General features: G+C 41.7%; 2 protein-coding genes across 2 annotated transcripts in view; both read left to right on the top strand.

Annotated features, from left to right (window-relative positions):
• ganaba (glucosidase II alpha subunit a) overlaps window positions 1-5,368 on the top strand; it is a 41,822-nt gene extending 36,454 nt beyond the window's left edge. The window contains exon 25 of the mRNA XM_060912813.1: window positions 1,834-5,368. Coding sequence (XP_060768796.1) covers window positions 1,834-1,943 — 110 coding nt within the window. The 3' untranslated portion in view covers window positions 1,944-5,368. The remainder of the gene's footprint in view (window positions 1-1,833) is intronic.
• A 6,329-nt stretch (window positions 5,369-11,697) lies between these two features.
• LOC132875462 (endothelial differentiation-related factor 1 homolog) lies at window positions 11,698-27,101 on the top strand. The gene is made up of 5 exons (XM_060912241.1): window positions 11,698-12,175; window positions 16,521-16,572; window positions 22,948-23,108; window positions 25,282-25,375; window positions 26,408-27,101. The coding sequence occupies exons 1-5, from the start codon at window positions 12,098-12,100 to the stop codon at window positions 26,467-26,469; spliced, it is 447 nt and encodes a 148-aa protein (XP_060768224.1). The 5' UTR covers window positions 11,698-12,097; the 3' UTR covers window positions 26,470-27,101.
• Window positions 27,102-27,119: the final 18 nt, after the last annotated feature.

The following is a 27,119-nucleotide window of genomic DNA, read 5'->3' as shown; positions in this document are numbered from 1 at the left end:
TTTACGGCTACATTAGTGGTTGAAAATGATGACGATTATACCAGGGGTTTTCAAAAGTGTGGGAGAGTCAGCCCCCCCTCGGAGAGCAAATAAACAACAGCGCCCCCCCTTACAATTTTTGTTGTTGCTATACTTAATGTTCCATTCGTATTTTTAAAAAATGGTTGTTGTACACATTTTTCTTTTTCACATTTTAAACATCTGTGCTTTTTAAAACATCTTGTTTTACACATTTTAAACATCTCATAGCATCGTTAGCTAGCACCTCTTGGCAGACAACACACTGTGGCAGTGGAGCATCTTCAGATCCAGTCCATGAAAATCCAAACTTTAAATAATCGTGGTCATACTTCCTTCTTTTTCCAGTCCCCCCAGGATTCCGCGGGCCTTTTTTGTGATTGTTGCGGGCTAAAATGTCTGATGTTGCGGGGGTTTTCCAAAAAATTGCGATGAAAGTTGTGGTGTTTTTTAGGTTTTTGTTGCGATTACATTGCGGGAGGAAGTGAAAGTTGCGAGAAATTGTTGCGATTTTCTCTTTTTGTGATTTAAAATTGAGTGATATGTTAAATATTAAGCTATTACCGAAAAACTATTGATTAAAAAAACAGACACTGAGAAATGGTCCTATAAACAACTTTACCAATATAAAAGATTACCAGGACTACAAAAATGCAGAAAAATAGGCTTTACTTATCCAAATGCACCTGTTGGTTCAAAAGTTAAAGTGCATAGAACCTCACAGCACAACATGAAGTTACCTTAAAATATAATATAAACGCCTCAGCTTTCATGTAAGAAAAAAAACTATTAATACTAGTACTGTGTGCAGGCAGTCTCTCCTGAAGACTAAATTAAACAATAATTATAAACTAATAAAATAAATGGCTCAGGCTTCAAAGAAGAAAAAAAAAAACTATTTGAACAGAATCTCACAGTATGATGGTGAAGCTGCCTAAACAATGGAAAATAAAATACCATTTTGGCAAAAATGTTGGCATCCATTAATTTCTTGTATTAAGTAAAAAAAAATAACGTAAAGTGCACACAGTCCTTCACTGTAAACATAACACACTTTCAGTAACAGAATTTAAGCCTATATAAACACTGACTCGCACATCATGCAGTGTTGCCAGATACTGCTGACGTTTTCCAGTCCAAAATATGTTCAAAACCCGCCAAAATGCACTTGAAACCGCCCAATCTGGCAACACTGCGCGCATGCTGCTTCTCTTGAACGTATACACGGAAGTAAGGCGGAAGGTAGTTTGTCGACATCACCTCAAGACGACGCCAACGATTGGTCAAATTTGCAGGAAAGTTGCGGTGATTGGATATAATTGCAACACCGCCCTGAATTTGCGGGGATTGGTTGAATTTGCGTTGAAGTTGCAAATCGCAACATCCTGGAGGGTCTGTTTCTTTGCTTGGCCCAGACTCTGTCTCCTCACTCACTGTAGCTTTAGGTACTAAAAATCGATCCATTTTGTCTCTGGTAAAGGCTAGCTGAAGTTCGCTAAATGTCCGCAATAGTAACTTATTCTGGTTTATTTTTCCTCACGTTGCGCCCCCCCTTAAGAACTCTGGCGCCCCACACTTTGAAAAGCCCTGGATTATACGATAGGCTTCCAAGTGCTCCAGCTGTTTACGATTTTGCCATATTGGCAGGATCACAAGCTATTCGGTTCGTCTAAAATGATGTGCGTTCAGCTGTCATGTTTATTCCAATAAAGAAATTGACTAAATGGCGTGTGAGCATCGGTTTCAAAAGATGCAAAAGAAAAAAAATTGAAGTTGTTTTAATATGATGTGCATTGTTGTTCATGATTTTCCTAGATGGTGCCGAGTCTGCTGTGAAATTTGATTTTGATTCTGCAGCGTCCATGTTAACATTGCATAAACCTGCCGTCAATGCAGGGTCTGACTGGACTGTGACCTTACAGTAAAACACACGCATGGAGGTTACTAGGATGTGATCAAATTTATGCACACACTATCATCTTACCAGAAGGAGCAACTCATTTCTTTTGACAAGATTTGATTCTTTCACACACATGCACTGCGAATGAGTGTGTGTGGAATATTTGTGTTTGGGATTGTTTTAGGATGGGAATGTAAATGGAGAAGGATAAAAGAAATAGGACCATTAAAGAAGGGGAAAAATTAATTTCTCGTAATTACGTTCCCATTAGTGACTACTACATCATGTTTATTTTAAAAGCATTTGCATCAAGTTTGAATTAAGGAGATGTAGGGGTCTCTGTAGATGATGTTGATAGTGAAAGCGTAATTGTTCCATTTAATTCCATCGTTCATATTGATATTCAGTATTCCAGTTTTCCACACGAGTAGTAAAAAAGATTTTCCAAATATCACTGCTTGAGGAGTTAAAATCTACACTGTAGATTTGGTTTGGAAAGAACTTAACTTAAATACAACCCCAGATCAGAAAAAGTTGGGACGGTATGTTGAAGTTGAATGTAAAACTGAAAACAATGATTTGTGAATAATCTTTGACCTGTATTGCACTCAGAACAATACAACAGCACATTAGTTGATTTACCTCATGAGTTTTGTTGTTTGGTGTGGTTTTTTTTTTCCAAAATAAACACATTTTGATTCTTGTAACATATTTCAAAGTAAGTTGGGACGATAAAATATTTACTACTTTGAAATGTTTCCATTCCTTCTCACAACACTTAAAATATATTCAGAGCCTGAAGACACCAAGTGATGAAGTGTTTCAGGTGTTATTTTGCTCCATTCTTCCTGCAAACAGGTCTCAAGGTGTGCAACAGTACGGGGTCGTCGTTATCGTGTTTTTCATTTCAAAATTCTCCACACATTCTCTACTGGGGACAGAAAGGACAGGCACCCTCTTCTTCCTCAGCCATGTCTTTGTAATGTGTGCACAATGTGGTTTTGCATTGTCTTGTTGAAATCTCTCTGGAAAAGACATCATCTTGAAGGCAGAATATCTCATCTCATCTCATTATCTCTAGCCGCTTTATCCTGTTCTACAGGGTCGCAGGCAAGCTGGAGCCTATCCCAGCTGACGATGGGCGAAAGGCGGGGTACACCCTGGACAAGTCGCCAGGTCATCACAGGGCTGACACATAGACACAGACAACCATTCACACTCACATTCACACCTACGCTCAATTTAGAGTCACCAGTTAACCTAACCTGCATGTCTTTGGACTGTGGGGGAAACCGGAGCACCCGGAGGAAACCCATGCGGACACGGGGAGAACATGCAAACTCCGCACAGAAAGGCCCTCGCCGGCCACGGGGCTCGAACCCGGACCTTGCTGTGAGGCGACAGCGCTAACCACTACACCACCGTACCGCCTGAAGGCAGAATATGTTTCTCCAAAATCCCAATGTACTTTTCTGCATTAATGCTGCCATTACAGAAGTGTAAGTTACCTTTGCCAAAGGCACTGACACAACTCCATACCATGACGCACCCTGGATTTTGGGCTTGTTGCTGGGAACAGTCTGGATGGTCCTTTTTGTCTTTGTTCCGGAGCATACTGAAATTCCTCCTTATTCTTTGAATCGGTTAATGATGATATGTACCATAGAGGGTGAAATATTCAAACCGCTTCCTGTCTTTCTTTGAATAACATCCATCCATCATCTGTAGCCACTTATCCTGTTCTACAGGGTCGCAGGCGAGCTGGAGCCTATCCCAGCTGACTATGGGCGAGAGGCGGGGTACACCCTGGACAAGTCGCCAGGTCATCACAGGGCTGACACATAGAGACAAACAACCATTCACACTCAGTCAATTTAGAGCCACCAATTAGCCTAACCTGCATGTCTTTGGACTGTGTAGGAAACCGGAGCACCCGGAGGAAACCCATGTAGACACGAGGAGAACATGCAAACTCCACACAGAAAGGCCCTCGCCGGCCACTGGGCTCAAACCCAGAACCTTCTTGCTGGGAGGCAACAGCGCTAACCACTACACCACCAGGCCGCCTCTTTTTGAATAAGGTGGTGGAGGGTTTTTTGTTTTGTTTTTTAAAGCATTTCAATAATTTTCTCATGCATTTGTCGACAAACTGGAGAGCTTCAGCCCATCTTTGCTCCTCAAAGACTAGGCCTTTCCTGGTTACTGATTTTCTACCAAATCATGATTACAATCACCTGTTGACATCACCTGTTTCAAATCATATCTTATTATTTAACTGTTTTACCTCATTACTAGCCCTGAATTTCCCCGTCCCAACTTTTCTTTTTTGGAATGTGTTACAGGCCTGAAATGCGGGAATGGATTATGTTAACAAATTGAATGAAGTTGACCAGACAAAAACATAAAATATCTTGCGTTCGTACTGTCTGCAATGAGCTACAAGTCAAAGTAAATTCAGAAATCACAACTTTCTTTTTTATTTGCATTTTCCATACCATCCATCCATCATCTGTAGCTACTTATCCTGTGCAAGGTTACAGGCAAGCTGGAGCCTATCCCAGCTGACTATGGGCGAGAGGCGGGGTACACCCTGGACAAGTCGCCAGGTCATCACAGGGCTGACACACAGAGACAAACAACCATTCACACTCACACCTACGGTCAATTTAGAGCCACCAATTAGCCTAACCTGCATGTCTTTGGACTGTAGGGGAAACCCACACAGACTCGGGGAGAACATACAAACTCCACCCAGACTCCTTTGTCGATCACTGGGCTTGAACCCAGGACCTTCTTGCTGTGAAGCAACAGTGCTAACCACTACACCACTGTGCCGCCCCAGTTTCCATACCATCAAAACTTTTTCTGATTTGGGGTTGTAGTCGGTTAAACTGAGCCATAGACCATTTCAGTATATTTACTACCTGATTTATTACAGGTTTGGAGAAAGACGTCTTTCTGAGGCGACCTCCATTATGACTTGAATAAAATGCAGCCACTGGTTTACGCTGATTATTCAGTTTAATTTACTACATATTTTTATATTATTGTTAACAATTGGGTTCTGGTTTCTTTATATTTACATGTCCTCCCTATTTCTTTTGAACATTCATGACTAAAGAATGGCTGTTCAAAACATAGATATCCATATAAGTGTCAGTGGAGGTGTTAAGATTGTATTTGAGCTGTGTAAAGTGACAGAAGTTGACTGTATCCCTGACCAAAGCATTAATTCATTCCAAGGCCTTTCAATCTCAATAAAAACTCAATCAGTTCTTAAGGTTTTGATAAACCTTGTATCTGTATGGATCCAGAACTCTGTTATACTGATAAAAGTTCAGGTAACTTTCTAAAGATAAGATGGGCCAGTCTGGGAAAAAAAAAAAATTTATGTCAATGTCTGGCTCTTAAACACATGGATGGCTTCAATAAAGATGATCATGATGATGATCTCGATGTCTCTCTCTCATTCTGTCTTGCTGTCTTTCTCCAAGAAAACTAGATGTGCTATATGTATTGTATGAATTGATGAAATATGAGATTTGTGCAGATTTAAAGGAGAACTGAAGGCAAATTTTTTATCATCAAAATTCTATTTATCTCATTTTATTAAATATAGGAATGCATTTTTGATAGCTATTTTGTCACTGCTATAGCAAGTTATGAGTGTTTGAAATATGCCCTGTAATATCAGTCCATTTGTCAAAGAGATAGCCGTAAACGAGATTCGTTGAGACCTGTGCGAGACATCGTAGGACGGAAGTAAAACGTACAGCGGAAATCAAAGCGACCGACGTCTGCCAACGTTGTCAAAAGACACGTGCGCCCTCTTTCGAATGCTGATGTAATCAAGCCGGAAGTTTTGTTTGTTTTGATAGCAGATCAGGAAAGTTTGAAAAAGGTAAGCAGTAATCGTCATTTAAACTCGTTTTTGTGCAATATTTTGTTTGAAAACAGTTTTCAAAATGGCAGCACTGACACCTGGCTGACACTTCACGTTTAGAAGTCTCGCACAAGTCTCGTGAAGATCGCGCAGATAATCGACGCCTGCCGTGGACCAAACGAACTACAACCCCGATTCCAAAAAAGTTGGGACAAAGTACAAATTGTAAATAAAAATGGAATGCAATGATGTGGAAGTTTCAAAATTCCATATTTTATTCAGAATAGAACATAGATGACATATCAAATGTTTAAACTGAGAAAATATATCATTTAAAGAGAAAAATTAGGTGATTTTAAATTTCATGACAACAACACATCTCAAAAAAGTTGGGACAAGGCCATGTTTATCACTGTGAGACATCCCCTTTTCTCTTTACAACAGTCTGTAAATGTCTGGGGACTGAGGAGACAAGTTGCTCAAGTATAGGGATAGGAATGTTAACCCATTCTTGTCTAATGTAGGATTCTAGTTGCTCAACTGTCTTAGGTCTTTTTTGTCGTATCTTCCGTTTTATGATGCGCCAAATGTTTTCTATGGGTGAAAGATCTGGACTGCAGGCTGGCCAGTTCAGTACCCGGACCCTTCTTCTACGCAGCCATGATGCCGTAATTGATGCAGTATGTGGTTTGGCATTGTCATGTTGGAAAATGCAAGGTCTTCCCTGAAAGAGACGTCGTCTGGATGGGAGCATATGTTGCTCTAGAACCTGGATATACCTTTCAGCATTGATGGTGTCTTTCCAGATGTGTAAGCTGCCCATGCCACACGCACTAATGCAACCCCATACCATCAGAGATGCAGGCTTCTGAACTGAGCGCTGATAACAACTTGGGTCGTCCTTCTCCTCTTTAGTCCGAATGACACGGCGTCCCTGATTTCCATAAAGAACTCCAAATTTTGATTCGTCTGACCACAGAACAGTTTTCCACTTTGCCACAGTCCATTTTAAATGAGCCTTGGCCCAGAGAAGACGTCTGTGCTTCTGGATCGTGTTTAGATAAGGCTTCTTCTTTGAACTATAGAGTTTTAGCTGGCAATGGCAGATGGCACGGTGAATTGTGTTCACAGATAATGTTCTCTGGAAATATTCCTGAGCCCATTTTGTGATTTCCAATACAGAAGCAAGCCTGTATGTGACGCAGTGACGTCTAAGGGCCCGAAGATCACGGGCACCCAGTATGGTTTTCCGGCCTTGACCCTTACGCACAGAGATTCTCCCAGATTCTCTGAATCTTTTGATGATATTATGCACTGTAGATGATGATATGTTCAAACTCTTTGCAATTTTACACTGTCGAACTCCTTTCTGATATAGCTCCACTATTTGTCGGCGCAGAATTAGGGGGATTGGTGATCCTCTTCCCATCTTTACTTCTGAGAGCCGCTGCCACTCCAAGATGCTCTTTTTATACCCAGTCATGTTAATGACCTATTGCCAATTGACCTAATGAGTTGCAATTTGGTCCTCCAGCTGTTCCTTTTTTGTACCTTTAACTTTTCCAGCCTCTTATTGCCCCTGTCCCAACTTTTTTGAGATGTGTTGCTGTCATGAAATTTCAAATGAGCCAATATTTGGCATGAAATTTCAAAATGTCTCACTTTCGACATTTGATATGTTGTCTATGTTCTATTGTGAATACAATATCAGTTTTTGAGATTTGTAAATTATTGCATTCCGTTTTTATTTACAATTTGTAATTTGTCCCAACTCGGCACGGTGGTGTAGTGGTTAGCGCTGTCGCCTCACAGCAAGAAGGTCCTGGGTTCGAGCCCCGGGGCCGGCGAGGGCCTTTCTGTGTGGAGTTTGCATGTTCTCCCCGTGTCCGCGTGGGTTTCCTCCGGGTGCTCCGGTTTCCCCCACAGTCCAAAGATATGCAGGTTAGGTTAACTGGTGACTCTAAATTGACCGTAGGTGTGAATGTGAGTGTGAATGGTTGTCTGTGTCTATGTGTCAGCCCTGTGATGACCTGGCGACTTGTCCAGGGTGTACCCCGCCTTTCGCCCGTAGTCAGCTGGGATAGGCTCCAGCTTGCCTGCGACCCTGTAGAAGGATAAAGCGGCTAGAGATAATGAGATGAGATGAGATTTGTCCCAACTTTTTTGGAATCGGGGTTGTAAATTCAACATGGCTAAAAACAAAATAGGCTGATAAGTCTCATCTCATCTCATTATCTCTAGCCGCTTTATCCTTCTACAGGGTTGCAGGCAAGCTGGAGCCTATCCCAGCCGACTACGGGCGAAAGGCGGGGTACACCCTGGACAAGTCGCCAGGTCATCACAGGGCTGACACATAGACACAGACAACCATTCACACTCACATTCACACCTACGGTCAATTTAGAGTCACCAGTTAACCTAACCTGCATGTCTTTGGACTGTGGGGGAAACCGGAGCACCCGGAGGAAACCCACGCGGACACGGGGAGAACATGCAAACTCCACACAGAAAGGCCCTCGCCGGCCCCGGGGCTCGAACCCAGGACCTTCTTGCTGTGAGGCGACAGCGCTAACCACTACACCACCGTGCCGCCCAGGCTGATAAGTATAATATTTAATTGCAATTAGTTGCCAATACGAGTCACGATATAAGGTTACTAAAACTGAAAACGTAATTGAATAACACGTTAATTAAGAAATAAAGCAAGTTTAAAAATGACTTAAGTTCTCCTTTTAAAATCCCTTTGTTATCCAGCCTTATGTGAAAAACCAAAGCGTTTGCAATACAAAGCTGTAAAAAGTGTTAAATATGATATGGTTATGCACATCATTGATGATTTGGGACTGTTATTTGTGGCTGGTGATTCAAGGACTCTCTTTTCAGAAATGTGTTGCAGAAACTTTCCACTATTAGAGAACTTGGTTTATGCTTGAAACAAAATGTGGCTTTAAAAAAATGTGCCCCTGCATCAAGCATTGCAAGTTATTTGTTTTTATGAAGGGTACCAGTAATTCTTAGTACATCAATGATACAAGACCCAATACGGTGATTTGCTGGTCATTATGTTAGATGGGAGAACTAAAAATTAATATCTATCAATAGCACAACAGTGAAACTATTAGGGTTGAGCAATGCCGAGGCCTATCACATGGTCTCATCCATGGCATCATAAGAATGACGTAGAGCAAACTATTACACACACAAATATACACTTTTTTTCACATCTTTAATGCTTTACTGCATTCATGCCATGTTTCCTCTGAATACCAAACTTGGTAAACAGAAAAGATGTATCCCTTTTTGTGTAATTTGTATTTTCGTTGGACAGTGTGTGCAATATACTATCTAGTTTCTCATCCAAAGGAATTGAGGAACGGGGTCTTTAGAGTAATGAAGTAATAATCCATCATATTCATTACACCTGTAACTGTGTTTCACACAGGAAGTGGAAGTGTCATTGAAGCAGGCTGAAAAACCTGCCATGTCTGTCCCTGATATGCTGTATGAATCTACAGTCTGGGCTAGAAAGAAATTAGCCACAGCCTCACTTCTTTCTACCATTCTGTATGTTTTTATTATAACCACTGGTGGTGCTGTTGTGCACGGTTCCACAAAAATCCAACATATTCATCCATCCATTATCTGTAACCGCTTATCCTGTGCAGGGTCGCGGGCAAGCTGGAGCCTGTCCCAGCTGACTATGGGCAAGAGGCGGGCTACACCCTGGACAAGTTACCAGATCATTGCAGGGCTGACAAACAACCATTCACACTCACATTCACACCTGCAGTTAATTCAGAGCCAATTAACTTAACCTGCATGTCTTTGGACTGTGGGGGAAACCGGAGCACCCGGAGGAAACCCACGCAGACACGGGGAGAACATGCAAACTCCACACAGAAAGGCCCACCGTCGGCCACTGGGCTCAGAACCTTCTTGCTGTGAGGCGACAGTGCTAACCACTACACCATTGTGCCACCCCAACATATTCATCCATTTGTTAATGTCATGTTGTCAGGTGGCGGCACAGTGGTGTAGTGGTTAGCGCTGTCGCCTCACAGCAAGAAGGTCCGGGTTCGAGCCCCGTGGCCGGCGAGGGCCTTTCTGTGCGGAGTTTGCATGTTCTCCCCGTGTCCGCGTGGGTTTCCTCCAGGTGCTCCGGTTTCCCCCACAGTCCAAAGACATGCAGGTTAGGTTAACTGGTGACTCTAAATTGACCGTAGGTGTGAATGTGAGTGTGAATGGTTGTCTGTGTCTATGTGTCGGCCCTGTGATGACCTGGCAACTTGTCCAGGGTGTACCCCGCCTTTCGCCCGTAGTCAGCTGGGATAGGCTCCAGCTTGCCTGCGACCCTGTAGAACAGGATAAAGCGGCTAGAGATAATGAGATGAGATGAGATGTTGTCGGGTATCCCAGATGCCACATTATTGTTTTTGGATTATATCACACTACAAAGCCTGTTCATCATTCCAGATGTTCGTATTCAGGCTCGACACAGCAAATTTGGCGGCCATGACAAAACTGTGCCAAAATCGGGTTGAATTTGTGTAGTCTGATCCAGGCATATGGGCACATAATCTATAGGGAAGGACAGGGTGATTAGAAAGGGGTGATTAGCCTTGTTAGTATATATATATATATATATATATATATATATATATATATATATATAAAAGGATAAAGCGGCTAGAGATAATGAGATGATTATATATATATATATATATATATATATATATATATATATATATATATATATACACACACACACACACCCCTTGGGTTACTGTCTGTGTGGAGTATCTGTGCATGTTCTTGTCATGTCCATGAAAGTTCTCTGGTTCCCATTTTCTAAAAACATGCTAATAGGTGGATAGTCAAGTTTATTTATTTGTATAATGCTTTTAACAACAGACATTGTCACAAAGCAGCTTTACAAAAAATTCAAGACTTAAAACATGAGCTAATGTTATCCCTAATTTATCCCTGATGAGCAAGCCTGTGGTGACAGTGGTGAGGAAAAACTCCCTCAGATGACACGAGGAAGAAACCTCGAGAGGAACCAGACTCAAAAGGGAACCCATCCTCATCTGGGTGATAACAGATAGCATGATTATAAATAACTCGCTTCTATAACTATGTCCTATAGAGTCACAAAGTGCAACTGTGTAATCAGGAAATTCATTATAGTTTTCACATGCAGTCTGTTTTGTTGAAGTTATGAACTGTTCATTGATTAGGACTTGAGAGTAAAACTGTTCATGAAAACTGCAGTCCTAAAGTTATCATGGTGATTGTCATCCTCAGCCATCATAGCAAAGCTGTAAGTGTCCAGAACCATCTTCCAAGTGCGACTTTGTCCATATGGGGCTGTCCTCCACAGGATGAGGAGATGAGACTCAAGCCAGAAGTAGGGCATCAGGATGGATCAGGTGGGTTTGAGGGGTAGAAGGGGTCAGCATCACCAGTATCTCAGGATCAACATGTAATGAGAGAGAGAGGTTGTTGGGTATGCCCAATGTTCCCTAATGAGTAAGAACAAGACAACAGCAAAACTAATTATGACAGCATAACTAAAATGGAGAGCCAGAAGGTAACACAGACATGAGGGAGCCCTGGGAGATAAAGCAGCCAGGATAGGTTATGCAAACTCACTGAGAGAGAGAGAAAGATTGTGTGTGTGTGTGTGTGTGTGTGTGTGTGTGTGTGTGTGAGTGAGAGAGAGAGAGAGAGAGAGTGAGTGTGAGTGAGTGAGTGTGTGTGTGTGTGTGAGAGAGAGAGAGAAAGATTGTGAGTGAGACTGTGTGAGAGAGAAAGATTGTGTGAGAGTGTGTGTGTGTGTGTGTGTGAGAGAGAGAAAGATTGTGTGAGAGTGTGTGTGTGTGAGAGAGAAAGATTGTGTGAGAGTGTGTGTGTGTGAGAGAGAGAGTGTGAGTGAGATTGTGTGCGAGTGTGTGAGAGAGTGCGAGTGTGTGTGTGAGAAAGATTTTGTGAGTGTGAGAGAGTGTGAGTGAGATTGTGTGAGAGAGAAAGATTGTGTGTGAGAGAGAGAGAGAGATTGTGTGTGTGTGAGTGTGAGAGAGAGAGAGAGAGAGAGAGACTGGCCTCGAATCCAGGGTGAATCAGAGCTGCAGTGACAGAGTAAACACGAGGTGTCGCTGCTGACTCACTTTTAACCCCCAGACCACGAGCTCCAGCCTCTCAGATCATCACTCAGAGACACCGAGAAACAGAAGAGCTGCATCAGATCTGTTCGCTTTTGTAAGTGGCCTTATTTTGGCAGCCACCACCTGGACCCGATGGCGGAGAGCGACTGGGACACGGTGACTGTGCTGAGGAAGAAGGGCCCGTCTTCAGCACAGGCCAAATCCAAACAGGTTAGCGGAGTGCAGCCATGTTTATTCGCTTAGCTTAGCTTAGCTTCGCCTCTCGGGGCTCGGGCTGAGGCGCTGCTGCTGCTGCTCGCGCTCCACTTGAGCACGCGCTCGTGGTGTCTCGCGCTCCGCCGAGACCGAGTTGCCGTTACTGTGCGCTGCGGCGCGCTGAGGGCTTTACGGTACCGGCTGCACCGCACACAGCCTTTACACTGCTGTAATTAGCGCGCAGTCAGGGAGCCGCGGCTCAGAGGGGGAGAATTCACACTTAAAACACATGGAGTAATATTTTGTTGTGGTTCTACTTCAGTGAGTTTAGTCCCTGGGACGGTGTTATCGGATTTTACCGAATGCTAAGGTAAAAATAAATAAATAAATATCACGATATAGTCAGGCGGTACAAAAAAAAAAGTGTGTATATAATAATAATAACTGGTTAGTTACTTGTTTTGGTCAATAGGATGGATTTGAATTCAGTGTTAAATAAAATAGAGAAGCGGCTACAATTATCGACTGTCCATAATTATCGACACCTTTTCAGATTTACCAATTAAATTTTTTTTTTTTTTACAAAGCTGAGTTTCAGTTACAACAGTTATTATTGGTTAATCAATCAACCAGAAGTCCCGCCTCGCCCTTTGATCTTGCCGTCTGATGACACCTCATTACCTGAGATTATTTTTTTAGCACGATCAGCAATTTGAGAAAAACCCAGACGTTCTCATCGCAGGTAATCATGGTGGAAAGATCATGGATATGTTTGTACTGATCAAATTCACCAATATTTCATGATCTCCTTGTCGAAACCTATTTTATTTCTGACTCTTTCATTTGACAGCCGCCATTTTGGATCTAAACACACGTTTGAGAAATCACGTGAGGTGTCGATAATAGTGATCACTTTCACCGGTGTCCGCATTGCCCATAACCCGGTACGGAACAGAATGGGACAGTACAGTCATGTATTTTCTTTTATTTTTTCGCGGTCCGGTTTCCATCAAATCGTGCACTCTGATTGGCTCGCGAGCGGTCTGGAATCCTACGATCCAGACCCCAGTTACGGACCTTTGGCAACTGGTTCGTTCACAACAACAACAAACATAGTAGCAATTTTTTGTCAACATTTATTTTCGCATTTCTCAGTACAATAGCATTAATTTTACATCATGGATAGCGATAATGACAGTGTTCACAGCGAAAGCGAGTTTTACTACCCTGATGAAGACGAAATAAAAGAAAACATTTCAGGAGAAAGCCGAAAACCTGTAACTGTTGCTAACGCCGAGCAAATCCAGCAGTTTATTGAGGAGCAAAGGGCAGAAAACACAACAAAAAAGACGACCTACGACGTCAATGTCTTTAGGAAGTTCTGTCGAAACCTAAATGAAGATTGAAAGGTGGAAGACATACCTGGCGAAGAACTAAACATGTTGCTGTGCAACTTTTTTCATGTCCGCAACAAAGAAAAATGGTGATGTGTACGAGCCGTCCTCGCTCACGTCTTTCCAGAGAAGTATCCAGCACTATCTGAATCAGTCCGGCTCGAAACTAAATATCTTCACAGACCTGGAGTTCAACAAGTCAAGAGAAGTCCTTGCGGCCCGTAAACGGCAGTTGGTCGAGGTTTTCGCGAAGGGAAACCGGCCACAAGTTAGAATTTTGTAAAGAAAAAAAAAAAATTATTTACCAGCTTAAGGTCGGTCCGTATCGTGAAATACCGTGACCTCGGCCCAGAGGCCTTGGTCAGTATTTTCAAGACCTCCGTCACGGTATTTCACGATATGGCCCTCCCAGCTGGTGAATTATATATATATATATATATATATATATATATATATATATATATATATTTGCCTTCCGGGTTTTTATATGCTGTTCCGTCCCATGTATAACAAGTGTTCCATCCCGCAATACCATTTTTGTGACAATGCATAATCTTACCTTTTTTGTTCCAGTTTCACAGAGACATCCGTCACGTCCACCATTTTATTAATCGGTACTTACATTAGTCATCCCACCTTTATAGATGAACCCGTCCCGTCACGTATGATAAATAAAGTTAGAAGAAAAACAAAATATTTAGTTGTTTTATTGTCAAAACATATAACATAACTACTATTTATTCATCTATTTTACAACTTCTTGCTTCTTCCCCTACCTCTACCTTTTCGTTTCTTCAGCTGACATTGTATACATTTCAAGTTCTTATCTTTTTTGATCTGTGCTTCTGTTTTATGACCCACAGGAATTAGTATCAGGTTGGGATTGAACATCTACAAATTTCAAAACTAGTGACATTGATGACCCTGGTCTTGCAAACTGAGCCACACTTCTTAAACATGTTAACCTGAGATGGTCGCTTCCTCCACTGTCTAACACATCAACATCTCCATCATGACAGTTAAAAGTGGAGTGAGAACCCATCCCAACAGGCTCGTTCCGCCACACGGGATTTCTTTGTGACGTCACGGTGAGGTATATTCCGTAATTGGAGTTCCGGGCTTTTAGATCAATTTCGATTGAAAATATCGTGAATATAACGTTAATACAATGTGACGGGGTATAATAATACTGGATAATCAAAGAATACGTGTGAGTGAGTACAAGATGTAAAGTATGAAACCCCTGAATATTTAGAAAAATGTAATGTTATTGTAATGTACCGTCCCGTTCCGGTTCATACTTTCCGTGCCGGGTTATGGGAGACACCCCGGTGTCCACCATTATCGACACGCTGTGGAATTAAGTGACATTTACAACTGTTATGGATCGATCCTTGTGTAACATTGTTGAAGTAGATGAAGTACTTTAAAAAAAAATTAAAAAAGTGCTGTGATATTTTTTTTCTGATTCACAACAGAATGGAATATTTATAGGGTATTTGGAATCCGATTGCAATAAATAGAATTAGACCAGAATTAAATTCCTTGCATATAAAATAAATAAATAAAAATTACATGCTTGGACTATTCAGATTTTTCTATTCCATTCAGTGGTTTGTTTGTTTTTTTGCAGTTTGTTGTAAATATTTACCACATATTAAAATATCAGTAGACCTTTTGTATTTTTAGATGTAAAAATATAAAATTTTGGTTCGAGGAATGACATGCGACCTTTGACCTGGATTTTCATTTGGTTACAATGTCAATTGCCCTGTTGACATTTATTGGTAAACTAGAAATTAATACAAACAACGAACGATTAACAAAATGTGATCTACGAAAATACTTAGAAAGTGGAACAAAGAGTTTCTGACGCAGGTTAAACATTATCAGTTCATTTGTTTACAAACATTAGAATTACTTCCTCATTTACGTAAACACTGACATCGATATATTTATATAAAAGATATTTTGTACTAAATACAAGTCTATGTAAAAAAAATTTAAATAAAAGCTATGTTTTGTTAAATTAATACGACATACTGGCAATTATTATATTTTTTTAAAATAGTCATCCGGGTGTTAATAACTCTGGACAAAGATGGAGATAATTGTGGAATGGGGTCACGTGATCTCCCTTGATTTGCTCGTTGTTGTACACGTAGCTATCCTCTCCATCAGTACCTTCGTTTTCCTCTAGTATATTATTTCGCTTCCAACCACCTCTCACCATGCTTCTCAAAAACATGCATTTTTGTCTGTATAAAGTTGAATAAATCAAAAATGGCCATGAAAAGAGGTTTAATATTGTAAACAAAATGCACTAGTGGTTCACCATATCTTAAAAATAAATGTATACATTTATAAATTCTCATAAGTTTTAAACAAATTTTTCAATCTGTAAATTTAGTTGATTTAAAAAAAAAAAAAGTCTTGGAGCAGAGGACTGTGATTGAGTGAAACCTCATGAGTGCCGTAGCAGCGCTTGAGGTGTCCTTTTAACTAGAATTAGAGCTCCAAAGTCGGCTAAAATGGCCGGTTTCTGCTCCCTCTTTCTCGAGCACTGTAGATCACAGTGAAGTGTGTCATTAGAAATCTACTGAAAAGCTCTTTTCAACAGATTTATTGTGGTTCTGTAACCATATGAGACAGTGCGTGTCCATGACTGTGATCTGTAGCTATCGATGGTTTTTATTGGTAATGCCGCAGGCTCTCCACAAAAGAATGCAGTCAAGTGACCAGCATGCGATCTGTGTATTTTAACTCAATGGTTTCCAGAGACTGGGAATTCAGATCATCACATTTTTGTACTGTGATGTATCATAACATATTATGATGCATCATTCTACCCCTACATGTTTATCTGGCTTTTAAGAAAATAAAATAAATATCTTAGAGTTATAGGATTGCGGTAATGTCTGAGCCGTTACTGCCTTAACACCACTAATGTAGTTTTACATATTCAGGCTGTCACTGCTGCCCAGAGGCGTGGAGAAGATGTGGAGACCACCAAGAAATGTAAGTGTGTCTGGACTAAAAAAAAAAAGTCAATATAGAGATGGGTGACGAATTAAAGTAAATGCTGTTGACTCTGTTGGCACTTGTTTGGGTCCACTTTTGGCCCTTTTCCACTACCCTTTTTCAGCTCACTTCAGCCCGACACGGCTCGCGTTTCGACTACCTTAGAGCAGCACGACTCAGCTCGCTTCAGCCCTACTGAGCACCCAAAACTCACACGGTTTTGGAGTGGGGCTGAAGCGAGCCAAACCGAGCCGAGTGGGGCTAGGGGCGTGAGGAGACACTCCCCTGTGCACTGATTGGTGAGGAGGAGTGTCCTCACATGCCCACACACGCCCCGCGAGCACGCTGGGATCTGTAAACACCGTAAACCCAGAAGAAGAAGAATTACGAATTACGAGAATTTCTGAAGCCTTATGCGCCTCGCCTCATCTATACGCTCTTGCCAGTATCTGTTGGCGTTGTCGGAGACAACAAGCCACAGCACCAAGACCAGCAACACTAACGACTCCATGTCCTCCATGTTTGTTGTTTACTATCCGGGTCGTGGGACTACCACTTAAAAGGTCACTGATGTCACTGTTTGCGCCGCCTAACGACATCACGTGACGTCCACCCACTTTCGCTAACTCCACCCAATGTGTCCACCCACTTCCAGCCAGCACGGTTCAGCGCGGTTGTAGTCGAAATGCAACTCCAACAGCCCCACTCAGCTCGACTCAGCCCAACTCAGCACGGCACGGCTCAGCCCAACTCAGCCGTGTTGGTAGTGGAAAAGCGGCATTTGTCACTTATTGAGACTGATCACCTTCAGGCTATGATGGAAGAATGGTGTAAATCACATGGTGTGGCTTTCACAGTCACCAGATCTCAACCTGACTGAACACCAATGAGAGATGTTGGAGTGGTGTTTTAGACAGTGCTCTTTACCACCATCATCAAAACACCAGTCTGTTGGGAATTGCCGGGTTTCACGTGACATCACATCCGCCTCATTAGTTATTCAAAACTTTAGCTGGTGGTCTCCCAAAGCTCAGTTGACAAAGCGTTTGTACGGAGAAGGTGCATTGCTCGCATGAAAAATGCCTTACGCTTGCGTTGTTTTAGGTTGTTCGAATCGTGAAACTGATAAAAGTTTCTTCAGGGTTCCCCATGAACTAATAAAAAAGGGTGAGCGAACACAGGATTTCACAAAAAGACGTCGAGAAAGGTGGCTTTTGAACCTCTGACTGAAATCGAAGGGAGCCGAGTCGAAGCATGCTCGAGTTTGCAGTGATCACTTGGTGAAAGGTTTGTATTTCTCTCTCAGCTACGTCCTTAGTGTTTTCCAAGTACTTTTCTTGCTGTGTGTCATTATTTTATGGTACTTTTTTTTTTTTAGTCACAAAGCGCTAAAGTCCCCAGCTGTTTCTTTGTTTACTCCTCACAAAGTCCATATGCATGAAGGTTGCGGCAAAATTTTTCCCCAGCCATATGGTTACCATGTGCCGTGATCACTTCTCCGTCTTGTTTAACTAAGATCCAGGTTTTTAAAGGGGTTTCTGATGATCTTTCTGAATGATTTATCTGAGAGATAAGAGCCAACACAAGTGAGAATCAAGCCAACTGTTGTTTGTTTACACTTCAACTCGCAGCGCTTCGTTGTAAAGATGCAAACGAAAAGCTTAAAAAAAACTTAGATGGGCAAAAACAATACAGGATCCATTTGGCAGCGACTTGAGACTGAAGTTCTTTACCCAGCCACGTAGAAAAAAGTCGTAAGCCTCCATACTCTTCCACACTTTCATCTGTTTTGCGGTGTAGAAGGACGTCTGCAACAGCAGATAGTTCGAGATGTCGGGGAACTCGACTGAAGGGTAGTTTTCGAGATCGTATGACAAATCCTTCTATCCCAGACTGTAGGGGTCGATTCCATTGCACATAGCAATCTTCTGAATATATCTAAAGCCAGCAGTGGCTTCTAGATTACGAGCGTACTCTGATAAGTTATCGCTAGTTGTTTTGCACTACAGCAGCCGTTTAGACCACCAGCTATTTCACTGCCAGTAAAACCGCTAAGAAAAGTTACGTGACTGAAATCCGGGAATATGCTGTTCATCGCTCCAGAGATGGAGTGAGATGAACCAGAGACTTGTAGAACCTACAATAAGGCATGTTGAAGCTGTTCTTTGTGCCACACCTGTCTACGTTGCAGATGTGGTCGGACTGATTGTAGTTTGGCGTGCTAAAACATGATACATTGCAATCTTGCATGACAGCACTGTTTTTAAACATGCCCTAGTCAACTAACTTCCTGTAATCCTCTGTAAGACGGTTGAATAAAGGGGTAAAGTAATTTCAGTGGTCGTGCATAGACCGAGTATTTGATTATATAACATTTGAATATGCAAATCAGGTTTGCTTTGAATTGGCTTTATTCCCACTTTTCCTGTTTTTAAAAATACGCCTGCAGACCTTTCCTTTACTGAAACGTTTAGACGTGTTGACTTGACCCTTGGCCTCCAACTGGTAATATAATAGATATTTAAATATATCTCATCTCATCTCATTATCTGTAGCCGCTTTATCCTGTTCTACAGGGTCGCAGGCAAGCTGGAGCCTATCCCAGCTGACTACGGGCGAAAGGCGGGGTACACCCTGGACAAGTCGCCAGGTCATCACAGGGCTGACACATAGACACAGACAACCATTCACACTCACATTCACACCTACGGTCAATTTAGAGTCACCAGTTAACCTAACCTGCATGTCTTTGGACTGTGGGGGAAACCGGAGCACCCGGAGGAAACCCACGCGGACACGGGGAGAACATGCAAACTCCGCACAGAAAGGCCCTCGCCGGCCACGGGGCTCGAACCCAGGACCTTCTTGCTGTGAGGCGACAGCGCTAACCACTACACCACCGTGCCGCCATATTTAAATATAATAAAAATAAATAAATCATTGTAAGTTATTGTTTAACATGTTGAATTAATTTACATTTTTATGTGAATTGTTTAATGCTTATTTATGCATATTTTATAATTCACATTGATGTCTCCCCCCCCCCCCCCCCCATCCCAATTTTTTAAATTTACATTTTTTAGATGCACCAGCTTAAAAAGAAAAAAATCCCTTTTCAGGCTAAGTGGCAAAAAATTAGGCGGCTACATAAGCTGACATAGCAAACATTAGGAGTAGTGCTACGTTATAGTGGTATGCAAAAGTTTGAGCACCCCTGGTTAAAATTGCCGTTACTGTGATCAGTTAAGCAAGTTGAAGATGAAATGATCTCCAAAAGGCATAAAGTTAAAGATGACTCATTCCCTTTATATTTTAAGCAAAAACTATTTTTCATTTTCTTCTTTTACATTTTCAAAATGACAAAAAAGGAAAAGGGCTCGAAGCAAAAGTTTGGGCACCCTGCATGGTTAGTACCTAGTAACACCCTCTTTGGCAAGTATCACAGCTTGTAAACACATTTTGTAGCCAGATAATAATCTTTCAGTTCTTACCTGGGGGATTTTCACACATTCATCCTTGCAAAAGGCTTCCAGTTCTACAAGTTTCTTGTACTGTCTTGCATGCACTGCTCTTTTGAGATCTATCCACAGATTTTCAATGATGTTTAGGTCAGGGGACTGTGAGGGCCCGGGCAAAACCTTCAGCTTGTGCCTCTTGAGGTATTCCATTGTAGATTTTGTGGTGTGTTTTGGATCATCGTCTTATTGTAGGACCCGTCCTCTTTTTAACTTCAACTTTTTTACAGATGATGTGACGTTTGCTTCCAGAATTTGCTGGTATTTATTCGAATCCATGCTTCCCTCGACCAGTGAAATGTGCCCTGTGCCACTGGCTGCAACACAACCCCAAAGCATGATCGATCCACACCCATGCTTCAGAGTCGGAGAGGTGTTCTTTTCCTGGAATTTGGCACCCTTTTTTCTCCAAACATACCTTTGCACATTGTGGCTAGAAAGTTCTATTTTGATTTCATCAGTCCACAGGACTTGTTTCCAGAATGCATCAGGCTTATTTAGATGTTCATTTGCAAACTTCAGATGCTGAATTTTGTGGCTAGGACGCAGGAACGGTTTTCTTCTGATGACTCTTCCATGAAGGTCATATTTGTTCAGGTGTCGCTGCATAGTAGAACAGTGCACCACCACTCCAGGGTCTGCTAAATCTTTCAGAAGGTCTTTTGCAGTCAAACGGGGTTTTTTTATTTGCCTTTCTAGCACTCCAACGAGCAGTTCTTTCAGAAAGTTTTCATCTTCCAGAGCTCACCTTGATCTCCACTGTTTCTGTTAACTGCCATTTCTTAATAACGTTACAGTCTGAGGAAACAGCTACCTGAAAACACTTTGCTACGTTCTTGTAGCCTTCTCCTGCTTTGTGAGCATCAATTATTTTATTATTCAGAATGCGAGGGAGTTGCTTAGAGGAGCCCATGGCTGTTGATTTTAGGGACAAGTTTGAGGAGTCAGAGAATTTATACAGCTTTGAAATCTGCATCATCTGACCTTTCCTAACGAAGAATTTGAACAAGCCACAGCTCGATAAGCTAATTAAGGTCTGGAACCTTGGTAAAAAAGTTACCTGAGAACTCAAATGTATTGGGGTGCCCAAACTTTCGCATGGTGTTCCTTTTCATTTTTCACTCTCCAATTGTACAAAAAAAAAACACAAATCTTGCAGAAAACGCTGAAAAGAAATGTCGTCTTTACCTTTATGCCTTTTGGTGATCAGTTGATCTGCTCACTTAAAGGGCTGATGACACGAACATGACTCTATGCAATTTCTTAAATAAACTATACAACATGGCAAACATGTTAGATTTCTGTTATAATTACGTGAAAAGAAGCTGTTGTTACGCGAATATCCAACTTTTAATTGCACAGCACAAGAAAACTAGGTCCGTGGCTCGCGGCCATGTTGTGACGTCAGCGGGAGAACACGCTGCGGTTCACTGGCTGTTCTACTCTGGTTCTACTCAATGGAAATGGCGCATGAAAACGCCGGTGAACTCTCTAGTGCTAGCTCTTCCTCTTCTGGGAGTCTAGAATTGTGTTGATCTCTTCCGAATAGAATCTATGATAGCCTACCCTCTTTACCCTTTGCCTCTCGTTGCTAGGCGGCAGTTACATGAAAGCCGCAAGCTTTCACAAGCAAATACATGACTGATATCATGCCGACTTTATGATTATCATGTAGAATCTATAGCTCTACGTACCTTTATCTTATGTCGTTTCACAACACATGTTCTGACAGGAGGACTGTCTTTGGATCCAGCATAACTACTAGTAGACCCCCTCCGGAATACTGGCAGTGTTGCCAGATTGGGAGGTTTCCCGCCCAGTTGGGCGGTTTCAAGTGCATTTTGGTGGGATTTGAACATATTTTGGGCTGGAAAACTTCAGCAGTATCTGGCAACAGATACTGCTGACGTTTTCCAACCCAAAATATGTTCAAAACCCACCAAAATGCACTTGAAACCGTCCAACTGGGCGGGAAACCTCCCAATCTGGCAACACTGTGTAGGCACTGCTGATGGTAGTAACACGTTTGTGCTGAACTGCACACCCAAGAGATTCTTTTAAGCTGGGAAGGGTGTCAAAACAATCCAAATCGAAGTGTTCAGAGCACAGGACGGATGTTGGTGAGGGCTCCCACTTGTCACGAGTGCGCCTGACTTGCTTCACCCACTTCGCATGCAGCTCGGGATCTCTGGGAAACTTGAATAAACTTACCCCATCCTTGTGGGTTTTGGAGCAAAAGCCGGCAACACAACGCGAAGGCATAATATATATTTTATATATAAAATGTATAATAGTAATACTAATAATGACAAACTGAACACCTGTCGCATCAACAACAAACTGGTAAGTTAGGAGGAAGGTTCTTTCGCTGACGTCATATAGCTCCTCCTCCTCCTCTTTCATCTCCTGCGTGCTGCAGCCCCGTCAAATTTGCCCAAATAGCCGCGTTTATCATAACTTGTAAAATAGGCGCCTTCGTGAATTAATATATGGATCATCGGGAATTACTTTTTATGTTATAAAACATCGCCAAAGATGTCAAAAACGTGTCATCAGCACTTTAACTATTCACAGTAACAGACATTTTCAGTAAGGGTGCCCAAACTTTTGCATGCCACTGTATATGTTTGTATCAAGTATTCAGCTTGATTTCTTGATCCAGACCTATAAAGAAATCTCAAACTAGTCTGCACAAAGGAACCCTATTAGATCTAGATGAGGTTGGATCCCAAAATGGTTGCCATCAATGTGAGCACAGGTTTAATCTTTATCATCACTCAAATATAACTGAATATTTTTTTTCTTCCTGTAAAGTGATTTGGTTTTCTGCTTCTAAAGTCTGCGTGTTTTAACTCAGGGGCAGCAGGACAGAATAAACAGCATGTGGTGACTAAAAACACGGCCAAACTGGACCGTGAGACAGAAGAGCTGCACCATGAAAGAGTGACGCTGGAGGTGGGCAAGGTCATCCAGCAAGGCCGCCAAGTAAAGGGAATGACTCAGAAAGACCTGGCTACTGTGCGTAATCATTATTTATATCCTGTATATGTTAATTGGTGAAGGAAGATAGGGCTTGTTTTATTTATACAATTTGTCTACTTGAGTAGACAAATGCAAGAGTAGTGTATAAACTGTGCATGGAACATGTATATAAGGAGTAAACAGTGAGCTGATGGAGGAAAATAATCAGCGCTGGGGTGGTATGATGATGTGATGTGGCCTGATGGCAAGCGGAGTTACTTTTACCACCCTGAAGTTGCTTGTTTTCACAATTCCGGCATGTCCTGAAGTGTTTTTTTTTTCCTCTCGTACTACAGCAGCTTGCCAGCAGTGTGAGTATTTTATTTATTAACAAAAAACACATTGTACTTTTTATAGCTGCAAATTAATATTGTTGAACATCCATGAAAACCATAAGCTCCTGCTGTTACTTGCATTATAGCAATCGTTTCTTCACCAGCCTCTCTTTTTTTTCTCCTTTCTTTGAAGTCAAGGCAGAAAAATGCAGCTTGTAATGTTGCCAAAAACCCTAAAGTCCTCGGTTTTGAATACCTTCCTATTCAAGCCAAGCAGCCTTTATTTGGTCACACGTCCACTCAAGCACACAGCGAAATTTAACCTCCGCATTTAACCTGTCTGAAGCAATGGACAGCTATTCTACAGCGCCCGGCGAGCAGTTGTGGGATAGTTGCCCTTGCTCAACGGCACCCCACGTTAACCTAACCTGCATGTCTTTGAACTGTGGGGGAAAGACCATGCAAACTCCACACAGAAAGGCCCCCGTCGGCTGCTAGGCTCGAACCCAGAACCTTCTTGCTGTGAGGAGACGGTGCTAACCACGACACCACCTGTGCCAATAAAGACACCTTCCATAAGTGTTTTAAATAAATGTCTCCTCGTTGGCAGCGGGAGGAGGAATCACCCTATCAATAATCAGTAATTTGTATGAGATCAACGTAAACCTACGGTATTTTGTTAGCCTGGCAAGCCAGACTGAATGTGAATATTTAGTCTGGCCTCGATCCGTAGACATTTCCGAAGGGGGTGGGTGGAACAAACCGCTGTCTTTCAAACTGTCTCTGTGCGTACAGGCCAACGCTCTGACCAATCAGCGCAACAGTGACTGTGACGTAGTCAGAGCGACAGAAAGCAGTGGGGGAGGCCTTGAAATAAATAATTTTTCAAAATGCGTATTAATTAATAAACAGGTTCTAGATATTAAGAAGTTTGGAGATAACGACCACAAGTTTGGAGTCTGTACCACATACACTTTTTTTTTTTTTCCAAGTGTTTTTCAAGGGTTTGCTTAAACTGTTTTTGAGAGTTTTTATTTAGTGGTGTTTGGTGAAATAATTTCCCTTAAATTTAAAATAACGGGAAAATAAGAAACAATCAAAAAGTAATGTTTCAAAGCTGTTTATTAATTCTTCGTACTGCACAAACTAGCCCCATCCTTTTGGCTACGAGCGGAGCCAGCTGGTAGATCAGACTTTTGCCATAGCCGGTCGGCAAAACAGCGAAAACGTCCTTCTTTGAAAAGGAATGAGCGGAGAGCCTCTTCCTGCTCATGTTTCAACGAAAACTCCAAGTCTTCTTCTAAAACTGATTCCAAAGCGGAGTCAAACGTGCGCTGTTCACTAGCCGTAGCCATCTTTCCTGTTGCGCTTTCTCCAGCGTCGCGCAGCTCTGTCGTCACTTCTGCAAAAGCCCGCCCAAAGAATCCAAACAAAAACCTTGCGTTGTGATTGGCGGGCACGATTTGATGCCTGGGGTGTTTTTGTTTATATGGTGCGAGGCTAGACCCACTCGCTAGGCAAAAATATTTTTGGCCGCTAGGCGGGTGGGTCTAGTTTACTAGGCTAGTTTTTTGTAGTACATTAATCAATCAATCAATCAATCAATACCTTATGACCACGCATTGGGTTTGAGAATTTAATTACACTGTTAAAAAGCATGGTGTCAGGCAGCGTTGTTATTTTAATCACATTATAGTGATGTCCATGATAACGGACCTATAAACGTACTAAATCTGATTCATTTGAGAGGAATCAGACCTCCAACCAGCTGGCCTTCGAGCAAGTGACCGTAGTTTATCTTCAGATTCTCTCCAAAGTTGTATCACGTGATGAAACTAAGGACGATGGTTGTTCAGGTGCATTTTCAGAGAGACTTTTCTTTCTCTGCGCAACAGAAAATTAACGAGAAGCCTCAGATCATCGCTGACTACGAGTGTGGAAAAGCAATCCCCAACAACCAGATTATGGGCAAGATCGAGAGAGCACTTGGTAAGGATCCAGAGCTGTCTAATAAACTGCTTGTCAAATGCAGTGAGCAAATTAGTGATGCATGATCTTAAAATCTTTAATGCAGAAAGAATATCTACACTACCGTTCAAAAGTTTGGGGTCACCCAGACAATTTTGTGTTTTCCATGAAAAGTCACACTTTTATTGACCACCATAAGTTGTAAAATGAATAGAAAATATAGTCAAGACATTTTTCTGGCCATTTTGAGCATTTAATCGACCCCACAAATTAATGTGATGCTCCAGAAACTCAATCTGCTCAAAGGAAGGTCAGTTTTATAGCTTCTCTAAAGAGCTCAACTGTTTTCAGCTGTGCTAACATGATTGTACAAGGGTTTTCTAATCATCCATTAGCCTTCTGAGGCAATGAGCAAACACATTGTACCATTAGAACACTGGAGTGAGAGTTGCTGGAAATGGGCCTCTATACACCTATGGAGATATTGCACCAAAAACCAGACATTTGCAGCTAGAATAGTCATTTACCACATTAGCAATGTATAGAGTGGATTTCTGATTAGCTTAAAGTGATCTTCATTGAAAAGAACAGTGCTTTTCTTTCAAAAATAAGGACATTTCAAAGTGACCCCAAACTTTTGAACGGTAGTGTATAAGGATGTTTACATGTCTGAATAAAGTTATGACGACGTTATGCTAAAGTATGCAAAAAAAAAAACTATAATACATAATCTGAACTGCTCGGTGGTTTCAACAACGCCTTCCTACGCAATTTTTCACGTTAACGTGCAGTCTTGTACTTCATACACACAGTAAGTCCATCAGAAGATTGAGATAGGACAGGAGGTTTTAAAAGTGTAAACTTGGTACCTTTTTTTTTTTTTAAATGACATTTTGGTTGTGCAGGTTACCAAAGGCTACCAAGCAGTAGTGCACGTTTTTGTCGGGTTTTGTGTTTTCAACTTTCAGCACACCCTTTGTGCCTTGGCCTCGGGCATAACAAATATTTCAAATGCACCTTCAGTTAATAAGCAAATTTTTTTTTTTTTTTAAGGATTGAAGTTGCGTGGGAAAGATATTGGACAGCCCTTGGAGCCCAAATCCAAGAAGAAATGAGGACAAAGCCTCGAAATCAGCCCCTCCCCTCCCTTCTCCTCTCTTCCCTCATACCTATGCATCACACTACAAATAGTTCTGTCTCTCACACACACACACACACACACAAGCTTGAGTATGAATAGTGATATGGCTAAAATGGCGTACAAAAAGTACCATTTGCTGTAATATGGAGGTAACCATGAACATTTCTGCAGTGACCTGACTGTCTGCTGTAATATGAAACAAATACACTGCCACCTAGTGTTTTGGAGGACAAACATGAACCTCACCCAACAATGAGCCTTTGGAAAAACTCTAACGCTGTGAGAGACATAAAATGTGCTTTAACTGCCTAAATCTTTAATCCCTCTGACCATCCTGTGCTCCTCTTCCTCCTTCATGGGCTGATCTCACTGACGTCCTGCTCTTGGACTCGGTCTGCATGCACAAGCTGCATAATAAATAAACACAAACACCTTTTAAAATAACAAAAGGACAACTATCTAGCAAGACTTCATAAATCCTAAGTGCTGCGATGATTTTGATAAAAGGACTGCTTGGGCATGAAAACTTTTTTTTTTTTTTCCCTTTATGCAAAAATGTGAAATTTCATTAAAATTGCCAAATTCATGCAGAAACACAAATTGTAATATGAGTGCTGTTTGAAA

This window comes from Neoarius graeffei, chromosome 28, assembly GCF_027579695.1.
Source record: "Neoarius graeffei isolate fNeoGra1 chromosome 28, fNeoGra1.pri, whole genome shotgun sequence".
In the NCBI taxonomy this organism is placed as follows: Eukaryota; Metazoa; Chordata; class Actinopteri; order Siluriformes; family Ariidae; genus Neoarius; species Neoarius graeffei.
Note: the sequence above shows the minus strand (reverse complement) of the source record. Positions and strands in the feature narration are given on the sequence as shown.